This window comes from Neolamprologus multifasciatus, chromosome 1, assembly GCF_963576455.1.
Source record: "Neolamprologus multifasciatus chromosome 1, fNeoMul1.2, whole genome shotgun sequence".
Taxonomy (NCBI): Eukaryota; Metazoa; Chordata; class Actinopteri; order Cichliformes; family Cichlidae; genus Neolamprologus; species Neolamprologus multifasciatus.
Window position 1 is genome coordinate 17932248 of NC_140439.1, and position 13869 is coordinate 17946116.

At 39.2% G+C, this 13869-nt stretch overlaps 1 protein-coding gene across 1 annotated transcript; it reads left to right on the plus strand.

Annotated features, from left to right (window-relative positions):
* Positions 1-2344: 2344 nt before the first annotated feature.
* Positions 2345-13535, plus strand: tmem276b (transmembrane protein 276b). Its single transcript, XM_085179831.1, has 4 exons — positions 2345-3173; positions 6001-6114; positions 9512-9649; positions 9890-13535. The coding sequence occupies exons 1-4, from the start codon at positions 2777-2779 to the stop codon at positions 10138-10140; spliced, it is 900 nt and encodes a 299-aa protein (XP_085035957.1). The 5' UTR covers positions 2345-2776; the 3' UTR covers positions 10141-13535.
* The last annotated feature ends 334 nt before the right edge of the window (positions 13536-13869 follow it).

Below are 13869 nucleotides of genomic sequence, written 5' to 3' on the forward strand. Positions count from 1 at the left end.
GGAAGCACTGGGACACATGATTCAGTGGAAATAGGGATATTTTGACTGATAGAGTTGTGTGCGGGTGCTGAGACAGTGTTCAGCTGACCTTGTTGTCCACCGTGAGCATAATTTTACTGCAAAAGGTCCTTTGCCTAAAATGTCATATGGCAGTGTGGGGGGGTATTGATTGTGTGTTCACACTTGTCCAATTTCAACACAGTCTATTTGGCAAGCTTCTGTTGCCATAACGACTCCTCCACGGGTTGCCTTCCTTAGTCATCAGCCTGTGAGCAGCTTATTGTCTGTGGGAGCCTTCCTAAGTCACAGCACAGAAGGACAACCAGCAACCACTATTTACTCTGTAGTGGAAGAGGTTTCACTGGCAAATGGTACAAACAAATCTTTCATTCTTATTCTCATCCTTGCGTAGTTTAGCCCAAGAGTTTATTTCCTGGAGTCGGGGGGTTGGAATATGTGACAGATGGATGTTAATCATAATATTTTGATGATGTTTACACTGTCCTCTTAATAACTTCACTTTTCAGAGTGGATTTAACTGTTTAGTGTTTAAAAAATCAACAACAAAAAACAAATCAAAACATGAAGCTTTGCAAAAGCTTTTGTGTTTCATAACTTTACACTGAGATTTTTTTTCTGCATCCACTCACCCGCCACTTTGCCACACTTGTTCTACTTGTTAATGCAGTATCCAGTTAGACAGTCACATGGCAGCAACTCAGAGAATTTAGGAAAAGACATGGTCAAGATGCCCTGCTGAAGTTCAAGCTGAGCATCAGAGGAATGAATGAAGTGACTTTGAACTTGGCATGTTTGGTAGTGACAGAGGGGCTGGTCCGAGTGTTTCATAAACTGCTGATCTGCGTGAATTTTCCCACATGAACGTCTCTGGGGACATCTCTGAAAAAGAGAAAATATCCAGTGAGCAGCAGTTTCTCTGGGTGAAAATGCCTTGTTGATGTCAGAGGTCAGATGAGAATGGTCAAGGCTTCCACGAAGTGATGGGAAGGCAGCAGTAACTGAAATAACCAGCGGACCAAGGGTTTCATGTGTGAGAGCATCTGTGAATGCACATCAAACCTTGAGGCAGATGAGCTAGAGCAGCAGAAACCCATTGCAGATTCCACACCTGTCAGCTAAGAACAGGAAGTTCACACAGGCTCGCCAAATTGGACAATGTTGCTCAGGTGATGATGGTGAGTCTCAATTTTTGTGCTGTGACATTTAGAAATCAGGTTTAGAATTTAATTTAGTGTAAACAACATGAAAGCACTAATCCATCCTGCCTAGTTCAGGTCGTTGGGGATGTAATGGTGTCGGGGATAATTTCATGGCGCGCTTTCGGCCCCTTGGTACCAACTGAGTAACTCCACAGCCTACTTGAATATTGTTGCTGATCATGTCCATGCCTTTATGACCACATCTATCTTCTGATGGTTGCTTCCAGCCACATGTCACAAAGCTTAAATCATCTCAAACTAGCTTCTTGAACACAAAAATGACTTTACTCAAATGGCCTCCTGGTGGAACTGGAGATTCGCCTTGTGGATGTGCAGCAACTGGGTCATACTATCATGTTGATGTGAGCCAAAATTTCTGAGGTATGCATCCAACATCTTGCTGAATCTATGTCATGAAGTATTAAGATAATTCTGAAGGGAAAAGAGGCATGCACATGCGACATTATAGGTAGTTGTGTAGTAAAATGTAAAGTTACTGCACACTATAGTGTAGCTATGTACAGATGGGGGGGGGGGGGGGGATTAGCCTTACAACTTAAATTATATATATTAATTCATAAAGGCCTTAAGGGAATTCAGTCTATGTTCAATCTACTAAAGTCATCATGTCATCAAGACATGTTTTCTCCTGGGGTGCCCATATTAAAATATGTGCTTGTCCTGGAAAGTAATGTTTTGGGATTGTAAACTATTCTGTAACAAAGCAGGGGCCCAATATAGAGTAAATGAATCTTTAACAGATTTACTCTCGCTGGACCATTATCTAATACATACATGCAATACACACAAGTATACATATACATACACAGACACACAAATATATATAGCTCTATTTGTACCTTTATTGAAACAAATTTAATTGTGTTGGAACTTGCTTCTGAAACACAAATGTGATTGTGTTTCAGCTGGCAGCCATCTCGTGAACATTGCCTGGATGACTGAGTTATGAAGCCCAGTATAGAACAATTATCACTTAAAGCATGTCACATCATTTCTACATTGTGCATCGTTTCTGCTGCTGTTCAGGAACGCAGTTGTGGGAGATAAATAATAAATACACACATAAAAAAAAGTAGATGATTCTTAATCTGAAGGATCGGTTCCACACTGCTCAGCTGTGACTCCACAGCACCTGTCTTTTACACGTTTAGTGCAAAAGGTGACCAGCCGAGCATTAAAAATCAGCACTCCCCCACAACAGAGCTGCTTTCTGTCTGCTCCCCCATCCCGCAACAACCTGGAGGAGAGAGAGCGCAACTACATCACTGCCCCTGCCTCCTCCTCACAGCGTTGGTCGCCATCCATCCCCTCTCCTCCTGTACCATAACAGATGGTGGGAACAACATTGCATTCACCGGGTACCACAACAATAGACCGCAGCATCTAGTCCGGACATCACTGGCCTTTCAGCACCATGCTCCCAGCGCGGGACTGCGCGAGGTTGTGAGTGCCGTCGTGATTTATTTCACGCGGTATCACCACGGCCACGGAGGAACCTTCTTGCGACTGTTTGGGCTCTCCGTCGAGTGGGGAAGATGGCCGCTATGAAAATATTAACGGGCACGGGGCTCTTCTTGGCTCTCTGCGCGCTGGGGCTGCTCGCCATGGCGATTTGCACCGATTATTGGTACGAGACGGACGCGAGGAGACATCGAGAGAGGTGTAAAAACTATGCCAGTAAGCGAAACGACCCGGGTTACATCTACATTTCGAGCCACAACCTCCCCCTCCAGATGCCTCCAAAGAGCCTGGAGAGGGAAGGTAACGGCCCAGATGCTGCTCCTGTCTTCAGGAGGAAGCGGCACTTTCTGGCCGGGGCGTCTGCCATGGAGTCTCACTGTAGCCGGCAGTTTAACTCCACCATCTCTGGTCTCTGGAGGAAATGTCACCGAGAAGGATTCGACCCGGAGACCGAGGACCTCATTTACAAAGGTAAACACGAGCAGTCTGGAGCCTGGCTTTTCTTGTGTGCACCACCAGGCCGTACTCAGCGATGAGCTCACCTAGCCTGACACACACACACACACACACACACACACACACACACACACACACACACACACACACACACACACACAATCATCCAGAGGCCTCTCACATCAGCATGTCTCTGCTTTGACATTTTATAAAACGTGAGGATGGCCTTTTGGAATCTATTGTGTCTTTTAATTCAGCGGGTAATTTCGCTGTCCATGGTGCTAATTCTCTCTCTTTCTCTCTCTCTCTCGGATAATATTATTATAACAAGAGGATAGTCTTGTCTATAAGAGCCTGAGTGGTCTCGTAATAGTCAATATGACAAATAAAACAATTTCAATGTGCACCAGAAGCTGAATCTTTAATGCAAATGCTTTAAATATTAGGCTACAGTAGAGACAACTCAGTGCACAGCCATCCTTCAGTGAACAACAATGAAAAGCTTTGTATCAGGCCTGATGTCATACCTGGAAAAGAGTAAGGTCCTGAAAGTGGGGGACGTTTTGTGGTCCTTGTTGTTGTTGTTGGTTAGTGTCACAATAAAAGTAGATCAGCATGGCTAAAACAGACCAGTAAATAACATAATTTAGCCACAACATGCTGTATTGAAATCAATTCACACCAAATCTAGCAGCCTTTTAGATACCTTGCAGTAATTCTGTTACATAATACTTCCCACTCCCCCCCCCCCCCCCCCCAACTACTGTAACTACTGCCACTTATGTTACAATTAAAAACCATTTAATTGCACGAATAACACAAGATTTCAGGCTCTCTAATGAATCATTTACAGTGCATTTTCATTTCTGCTCTCAAAAATCATCATATTGTAAGAGCAGTGCACTTACATCACTTCAGTGTTCTGTTAATGTTTCACTGATTGCCCCATTGTCCTGTAAAGGCTGACTTTATGGCATAAACACATTAGTACGATGCAGTTTTTGCAGCAGCAAGTAACTCTGATGAAGCTTATTCAGATTTTGTCTCTGAATGGTTGTGATTCAGTGTTCTGGTTATTTCAGGCTCTACTTTGTATTATTATTTAACTGGACTGCATGCTTTTTTAAAAACATCTGAGTTTTAAACGAGCACTGCTACGTTGGTTATGAGCCGTTTTCATGATACCATGTCCACATCTTGCACTATGTATGTTGACAGACTACAACACATTTAACTTATGTTAAAAGTTCTTGCTGCTACTAGCCTCCATGCCTTTGGGATATTTACCATACTGAGCTCTTATCAGCAAGAACGGAGGTGCAGATTAGAATTGGCTTAATTTCAAGCATAATAGAACTTACAGTATTTACTATAAGTGCCTGCAGAAGTAAATGCTGTATGCAGTCTAAGTAAATAGATTTTATTACTCGATTTAGATAGCCCTGTCTGAGTCTTAGGATAATCTTTAACTTCAGGTTTTATAGCTTCACATTAATTGATCATGTTTTGTGCAAAGAGTGGTACAGATGGCATAGAAGAAAACTGATTATTTATAATGGTCACTGACCTATAAAGCAACAGCATTATGTGGAGAATAATAACATGTAAACCAAACTATGTCTTTCTTCGCTGCAGTAGCTCTGCTTTGCCATTGGCATGTTCACTACAGTGACAATGAATATCCATCAGAAGCATTACGCAGATTCGTCCGCTGTTATTACATTTAGATCTCACGAATGTATGTAATTGAACATCAGAATTGTGCTAACGTTGTTACTTCCTGCTCAAGCAGCCGAAATGTGATTACTGTGCAATCAGACGTCAACCAGTCTGTCAGATTTAAAGTGACCTTAATTAAACTCTGTCATCCTGCTTGAAGGCAAACAATAAATGATAATAACACAAATTTTAAGTGAGACAATTTACAGAACTGCACTCGGAATCAGATGAAAAGAAAGGTCAAAGCTGCAAAGCATTTTAATAGTTGATTGTGTCTCATCTGGGAGATTATTTTCTTAATTAATGCAAACATTTCTGAATGCATTTCCAGATCTATACAGAGTATTAGGAGTTCAAAATCTTAATTTGTTCACATAGTTTTTCAGCATATGTGGAACAGAGTTTACCCCTAGATGTTTGGACTTAGACTTTCACAATATGTGACACCTTCAAAGATTCCTTCACTTGCGTTATCAGATTAAAGCCGGGCACCGATATGCTTACGAGTAATAATCAAACTCATTGTACCGTAGCTGTGATAAATGTCTGATTTGTCCCATTTGAACTCACAACAAAGCAAAAAGGAGACTCAGGGAGGCGTCAGTCAAGCACACAGCTCCAGTCATGAAGCTAAATTAATTTATGTTAATCTTCAATAGGTGTGTGGGACATTTAAAGGCTTGCCAAGTATCCACAATTTTCCTTAATATGAGATCTGATATGAAAAGCAGGATCTGAATTATAGACTTTGGATCCCAAAACCAAATGCAAAAATCAAAATAGATTCACTTTAAAGGCAGAACAGTTAACAGTTGTGGCTGTCGGTGGAATAATCCATATTCCATATTGTTTCCCTAATCCCCTCCCTTAATAACAATGTAGGAGTGGTTGGGAAAACAAGGTTAATAAGGCCAGCTCAGAAAATTAAAACCCAGTGAGGGTGGAAAATAAATAAGAAGCTTTTCTACCATGTTTGCATACACACATTATCTTACAATCCCAGAAGTAGGGCGAAGGTTCAGAATGCAATTCTTACTTAATTTTCTTGCTTGTTACCCTCTTACTTACTTGAATTAAAGGAATTTGTGCTCCAGTTACAACTGTTTCCATTTTCTTCTGCCAGGCATAATTCAGAGATGTATCCCAGTCAAGTATCACTATTCTTCGTCCATCTTACCGCGAAATTTACCCATCAACATCACAAAGACTATACGGCAGGATGAGTGGCATGCACTCCGTAAGTATTAAAGTTTTTGTCTTTATGGAGCTGGTATTGGCTGTGTTTGTGTTTGGTGATTGACTATCTGGTTTTTGGAGTTATTCATTAATACACATTTTTCTACAAAGAATTTCGGTCAGACTGGCAAGGGTTTGGCATTGTAAATAATTGCTGTCTGATCTATACAAGCAGACTGATTGCCAAAACATTACAGTCTAACTCAGCAAGTCTGATAAGTGCATCTCATCTGTGACGTTTCTTTTTGTATTGGAGACTCGACTCAGCTGGTTGTGATCTGGTGGCATTCTTGCTATATTCTTGAAATTACTGGTCTACAGCAAGAATTTCACTATTTGGAGGGAATCTAAATTTCTGTTTTAAATCTCTGAGGTTCTGGCTGGACTCTGAAGTTAATGTGGATTTCTGTTTATGTAGATGCAAACAGATTTGTTATTTTAACTGATTTATCACAATTATTTGCTGCATTATCACAAACAGATTGCATATAGTTGACAATTTGAACCCATTCAATCACAATTTGATAATTCCATCGTACTGCTGTTCAAAGTCACTCTGAAGATAGCAAGTGACTGCAAGTGGTTTGCTCATGCAATCTACATCTTTGAAGCATGAAGATTAGAAGTTTATTGCACACAGTTTCCAGCCACTGTTTTTCCTAGTGTGGTCATAGCATTAATAGACTAGCTTAATGATAATTTAAAAAATAAAAAGAGAAAATTAAATAAAAATCTTTTTTTAGTAATGGGCTTTGTTTTTGAGTGACATTGGTGTGCACCAAGGCACTGTGTTGGGTCCTATGTCTTTTTTTCGTCAAACAAATGTCTATTATGACCAAATCAAAACAACACCATGTTGCCAGCTAAAGAACTGCTGGAAGTCTTTCTCACTTTTTTCTCACATTAAATCACATTTGCTTCTGTTTAATGAATATCAATACTCAACATGATGCGTAGTCGAAGGGAAAGTGGTGGTTTTTTTTATTGTTTGTACAACAGGATTGCTTTAGTCTTACTATTAGTGCTCTGAATTTATCATACTGCTCTTAGCATCTACATAACTATCACATACAGGCTCTTAATTATACAATCCACAAAAACAGCTCAAGCATGCAATATTTATTACTAAGTCCTGAAACTGTTGACCAGTGAAACACCAATGAAAAATCAGAGCTGCATGAAAAAGTAAAGGATGTGTGCACATTTAATCAAAAAAAGAGAAACAGCAGCACATCTGCTACCACTAACCCACGCTAGTTGTGAAAGTTATCCCTGTTTTAGTCGTTGTTTTGCTACTTGAATCAACACGTATCAACACACTTCTTCTCTTATTTAGTGTCACTGTTTTCAGAGAAAAAGGAACTCACTTTAGACTTGCTTGCACAGCACTGAATAGCAGACAAAAATAGGAACAGGCAGTGGAACATATAGCAGTTTATCAGCTAGATATTTCCCTCTGGAGGTGGAGGAGACCCAAACCAGAAGTAAAAGTTGAACATAAGTTTGTCAGGTGGACACAGACAAACACATTTTGTATTGTGCTCTTATTTATTCTTTGCACCGACAGACAGTTTTACTGTAACTACCATCAGCTCTGCTTGTTAAACTAAAATTGATCCATTAGATGAAAGATGCCATGTTCACATAACAGTGTGTTCATCCTGTCAGTTCTTGTCAGCCTCAAACATGTCAAAAACTATTTTCATGTGAGAAGCAGTGACAAAATTAAATAGTTTTAACAAATGAAGGTAACTTGAGAACTTCCAGAGGCTAATGTGAATTTTATTTATAAACTTTTATTCAATGATTGCTGATTTTATTAAAAAATTATGTGAAAACACATTCAACAACAAATTCAAATAGACATTTTTGTTTCTGTCAATACATTGTGATTTTTATTTGCCTTCGAGATGTCATCAAATATTAAAAGACACAACTATACATACAAGTACCCATACTGTATAAATGCAATTTAAATAATGGCAAAAATGTACAACTGCGTATAACACCAAAATCAAAATACTGTTCTTATACCTTACAGTACAAATATGATGATATAAGTGTGGAAATATTAAACATAAATATGTTTTTTTTGTCTTCCCCCCCCTCACCATTTCAAATGCATTTACAAAAGCCACGTCTTTTTTCAGTCTTACTGGAAACGTTTATGTGAAATAATCTCCTTGTGCTGTCATTCCCTGCAGTCTTTTATAAACCTATAAGCCTTAGCAAGACGCTCACTTCGTTGCAGTGAATACTTATCCATTTCTGAATAATTAAAATACCTATATTTACCACTTTTAACACATAGCTGCCTATCAATAGTAAATGTGTTGCTGACCTTATACTGAACTCACGGTTATCAGTGTTATTAACACAGGGGCTTCTTTTCTTAAACCTCCCCTTTAAACCCTTGAGTAGACCTGTACTTCTTGGCATCCTTGTATCACGGTACTGTGAAAAGCACATCCTCACATGAGTCTGCAGACGAAATACAATTTTATTCAGTTTCTGTTCTTCATGACAGCCGAGAGCACCTTAGGGTTAACATGAGATAGTGAGTTGCCAGACCTTAGATTCCATCAGTAGTGATTTCCAGTATCATGTTCTACTACTTTTATCTTATTGCCTGTAGGTGTGTTGTTTTATATTCAGTACGGGTGATACAGTGTGTTGGTAATGCAGAGATGTTCAGTTAAGATGAGTTAAAAATACATCCTTGCATTTATTCTTGTTATTTGTGTTCTTGCTATATTTTTACATTTTTATTCTCGTTGTATTTTGTTGCACGAGTACTAAATTTTTTACATTAGCTATTAGAAAGCTCACTGAACACTTCATTTTTCAAAGTTTAGAATTTTCTGGCAACTGTTTCATGGTTCTGGCTTAAAAAGGTTCGCAAATAAAGCAGCAATGTATAAAGTTTATTTACAAGGCTCTACTGCACGATGTCTGATGACATTTTAATATTAGCTGTACTTCCTGTTCACACAGTTTGGAAAAACTGAAAGACTTTGCTGCCTAAAAAAGGGAAAACCCCATCAACAACAACCAAACAAAATAAACAACCAAACAATTAAAGCAATGTTGTTGTTTTTTTAATTTAATTGGAGGATTTTAAAACATTACATGTCTACATCTACCCTGGGAAATACTCTTCATAATTTATGACCATGTATAATGTCTCTTTGTATTAAGTTTCTGCCTGTCTAGCAGTCTGTCTACACTTATGTTATTGCACACAGGTGTGGCATGAAAAAGAGATCTTGTTCTCAGTGATGCAATGTGTTTACATAAGGAATTCAATAATAGTAATAATAATACTTTAGCCTTTAGCTTTAGTATTCAGTGTCTGTAAGTTACGATTCCCTCGGTGAAGTTTTCGTTTCTGCTTGCAGATCTAAGAAGAATGACAGCTGGCTTTGTGGGCATGGCTGTGTCCATCATTCTTTTCGGGTGGATCATTGGAGTGCTGGGATGCTGCCAGCAGCATGACCTCATGCAATATGTAGCTGGGCTACTCTTTCTCATGGGAGGTACTGTGAGAGCACATATGCCCACATCCACACACAAGCATGCATGCAAAATCCAATTTTATTCACTTTATTTATTTATTTGATGACAGCTGAGAGCACCTTTGTGTTAACATGAGATAACAGTTCAATGTCCTGCAGTAACATGATTCTCATCCTGCAGTAAGATGCAGAGTACATGTAAAAATTCAATAATCGATCGAAAACCATGTAAACCAGTCCTGTTCTCTTCCACTCACACAGGAACATGCTGCATCATCTCGTTGTGCACATGTGTGGCAGGAATCAACTTCGAGTTATCCCGCTATCCTCGCTACATGTATGGCCTCCCTGAAGACATTAGCCATGGCTATGGCTGGTCCATGTTTTGTGCCTGGGGGGGCCTCGGTCTCACATTGCTGGCTGGCTTCCTCTGCACCTTGGCTCCATCCCTGAGTACGCCTGCCGCTCGCACAACCATCCACAAGCCGAGGCAGGAGAACGGAACCGTGTGACAGGGGCGTTGTGAAGCGATTGAACCACCGAACGCACAAACACACCCTTCCAACCTTGATGTTTAACTCTGAAACAGTTTTTGTCTGATCACCATCTCACAACACCCTCAGCATCGCCATCCCCCTTCAGTGTTCAGTGTGCCTGAGTTGTGACAGAAGGAACAAAGTAACGGCAAATTTCACACACCTAATCTTGAAAATCCCCGAGGGACCTCCGTAGAGGCCAAGAGTGACACCCACAGCAATGTTTGACTGGGGCATGGCTCTAATAGCACAAATAAGACTTTTTTTCTTTTGGTTTTGATTTTTGAAATGCTGACTTTATGATGATCTAATGGTGACTGTTTTCTCTGAAGAGAAATTGTCATAAAATGGTGCTCTCTTAAATACATAAAGCCACACACAATCCCACACAAGAGACACACTTAGACACAAAGACACACATACACACACACACAAACACAGACACACACCAGCCTTTCCACACATGCTCAATTACTATGGATGAATCATGAGAGATATCCAGCAAAAGGAACAAACATCAGGCCAGAACATCCTGTCAGCATTCCTCTGTCAGTCGAGTGAAGTGTGCTGTGTTATTGTTTGTAATGGAAAAAAAAAAGAAGAAGAAAAAAATTTGGCACTGACTGCCCATTGCCTATCTTTAGTATAGCACACTAACTGATATCAAACATGAGCCCCAGGGCACACGTCTACAGCCTATACTGGGTCTAGCAGTGCGGTCAGTATGATAAAATACACAGAAGTAAATTTTTTGCCTTCAAGAGCAAATTGTTTGATGCTTCTTTGACAATTATATATGTACAAATGCATCTCAGTGTAGATCCAGATCATTGTTTGTGTAAAGTAGATTTTGAATATTTGTTTTCTGTTTGCTCAGAGGCAGTGATGGCCGGCAGAGTTCAGTCGATTACCAAGTGAAAGTAATGCAAGTAAGCAGGTAAATCTGAGTAAAAGAAACACAGCATCTGCTGCACTGTCATGGATCTGACAGACCGGTGTGTTTGCTGAAGGCTGAATCATAACCTGACAGCAAGAAAAATTAGACCAAACTATGGAGGAAGTATTTGATTGCTCCACTGTTTAACCTCATATTGGCCAGTCCTTTTTTTCTCTGAATAGAAGCGAATTAAGCAATTTTAGAAGAGAAAGAAATGCAACTTCAGCGATGCCACTAAAAATACAAGCACAATCTGCACACAGAATTCTCATCTGTACTAAGTACAATAACAGACTATATCAAACATTAGTGGAAGGCCAAACTATCATCATTTAATATCCTGCAATGTTAGTTTTAATATAAGGAAAGGAGCACAATAAAAGATCATTTCTGTGATGGACCTCATTGTCCAGCAATCAAATGCATATTGTGAATTTAAGAGTTGTTTACAAATTTTTTTATATGGATGTTAATCTTTAGAAAACAACAACAACAACAAAATTATAAGTAGAAAAAAATCCTGTTGAAGGCTGTGATGCTTGGAATTCACACAATGACTGATCATTTTAGTAAACATATATTTTGTACCAGTAAAATGCAAATGTACTGTGTACTAGCTAACAAAACAGTACACTACACATTGTTGTGTGTGAGAGGAACAGAGGAATTCTTCATTTTCGTCTTACACCTCCAAATCCGAGGTCGAAACAAAGCACCTACAGCAACATATGCCTAGACATGTGTCTCGAGCTGTACTGCAAATACACATTCAGTTTGAATTATTTAATTTACACATCGAAAATAACTAGACTGAGAAAACTTGAAATGACAAGTATCCATAATAAGTCAAATTTAAGGAATGCATTCTTGGAAACTTATTTTTGATTTGAAATACACCAGGTTTTCTGTATTAAGTTGGAAAATGACATATTCCACAGTGTGCAACATGGTTTGGACAATGTAAAAATGTCTGAAAATAAAGTGTAGGACTTCAAGCTGTTAAATATAAAAGGAAAAACTATCACCCTGTTAACACTACTGGGCGAGAATAACCCACAAAAGCCATTTGGTTTTTGTTTTGTTTTTTTGTAACGCTGTAATTTTTTGTTCCTGAGTCACTAGAGGTAATATATTTTAAAAGGACAAAACTCACCACCTCCACGATCCATGACTACATGATACAAGAATATTACAGCCATGATGTTTTTATAAGTGTTGATTGCCTGAGATGAATCATGAGATATTCTATCAGCTATGTCAATTAACTCTCTTAGAAAAAAAAGGTGTTATAGTGTCTTAACAACACTGTGTGTGACGTTTGGTCATTTCACCATCACCATCAATGAGGAAATGAACTGAGGCATGATAGAAAACTGTATCGCCAGTGTCTTGTTGAATCTTTGCACTTTGCTGCGTTTCATGATTTAGTGAACCTGAAGTCTTAAGCTGGTGGCACTATATTTGTTTGCAAGGTCACACGAGGGAGCAAAAGATTATCAGAGCATGTAACAAGCACCCTGTTGTGAGTCCGCGTTTATACAGTGTTGTGAGGTCAGGGTCAATTGGCCGAGGCTCTTAATGTGGAAATGTTTCCACCTGAAAGTAGGGCATACTATAAATATGGAAATTTTTTTATATCTATGCTCGCTACACTGCTAACTGACAGAATGCGACGCTGTGTGGTGTTTTAATGAAGTTTTAAGTTTGCACTTAAACTGAAACACAGTAATATACTGTAAGCAGTGAAGTGTAACGTATATGTACATGGTGCAAGTACAATGTGTTGTTCTGACTGAAGCACAACTGCACACAACTCTTTTTTGCGTATTATGGGGGTGGGGGTGGGGGAGGAATTAGACTTTTGCCACCACTGCATGTGTGCAGTCAAAAGATAACACATGATACATTTTGAAAGCACACAGCTACCCCCCACCCCCCATGTCTCAAATAGTAAATTTCAATGAACACCAACACAAAGCAGTGTCTGTGTTTTGAAGCTGAAGTTTTGTCATCAACTCAAAACAGAAGAACAGTAGCACACAGTAGCAAGATTTACAAAGCATTACAAAAAAACAAAAAACAAAAAACAACGAACGTTAGAGGACGGATGAGCACCGTGTAACAAGATACTGGAAATTGTTGTATAATCCAACTTTCATGAGGAACTTAGAGAAGTACTCTGTGCAATGAGAGATGTCCCGTGAAAATGCCACCATTAAGAGTGGCTCTCATTTCAGTAGCACAGCTATTATTTTCTACATTTATACTGGTTCCATCCACTGCAGATGTTACGTGGGGATAAAAAAAACAAAAAACAAAAGCCAGACATTACAGCCTTGCATGATCTCATTACAGTTAGTTTCTTTCAATATATGAAAAAGTGTGTCCATTTTTAATTAGTTTATTTTACTGAAATAAAACATGTAATTATTAACATGTTGTTGCTTTCTGTCTTTGTGTTTGTGCCGGGACTCTGCAGTTCTGCCCTCCAAAGTTGCAGAGCTATATGTGAATCGCTCTAACGGTTTTTAAAAAAACAGGACAAAAAAATCACTTTTATCTTGAAAGTTTTAATATGTGACAATCCTCGTCTGTCTGAGGCAGCAAGATGTTTTGTACTGTTAAATCTGTAGGGTAGAGGTGCTTTCTGGAGCTGAACTGAAAACAAACAGTCCAGCTAAGAGATGAATGTCCAGGAAGGTAGGACACCATCATAGCGCCAGTGTTGACACATTACTTCCCCAACTAATCACAAAGGCGGCGGTTGG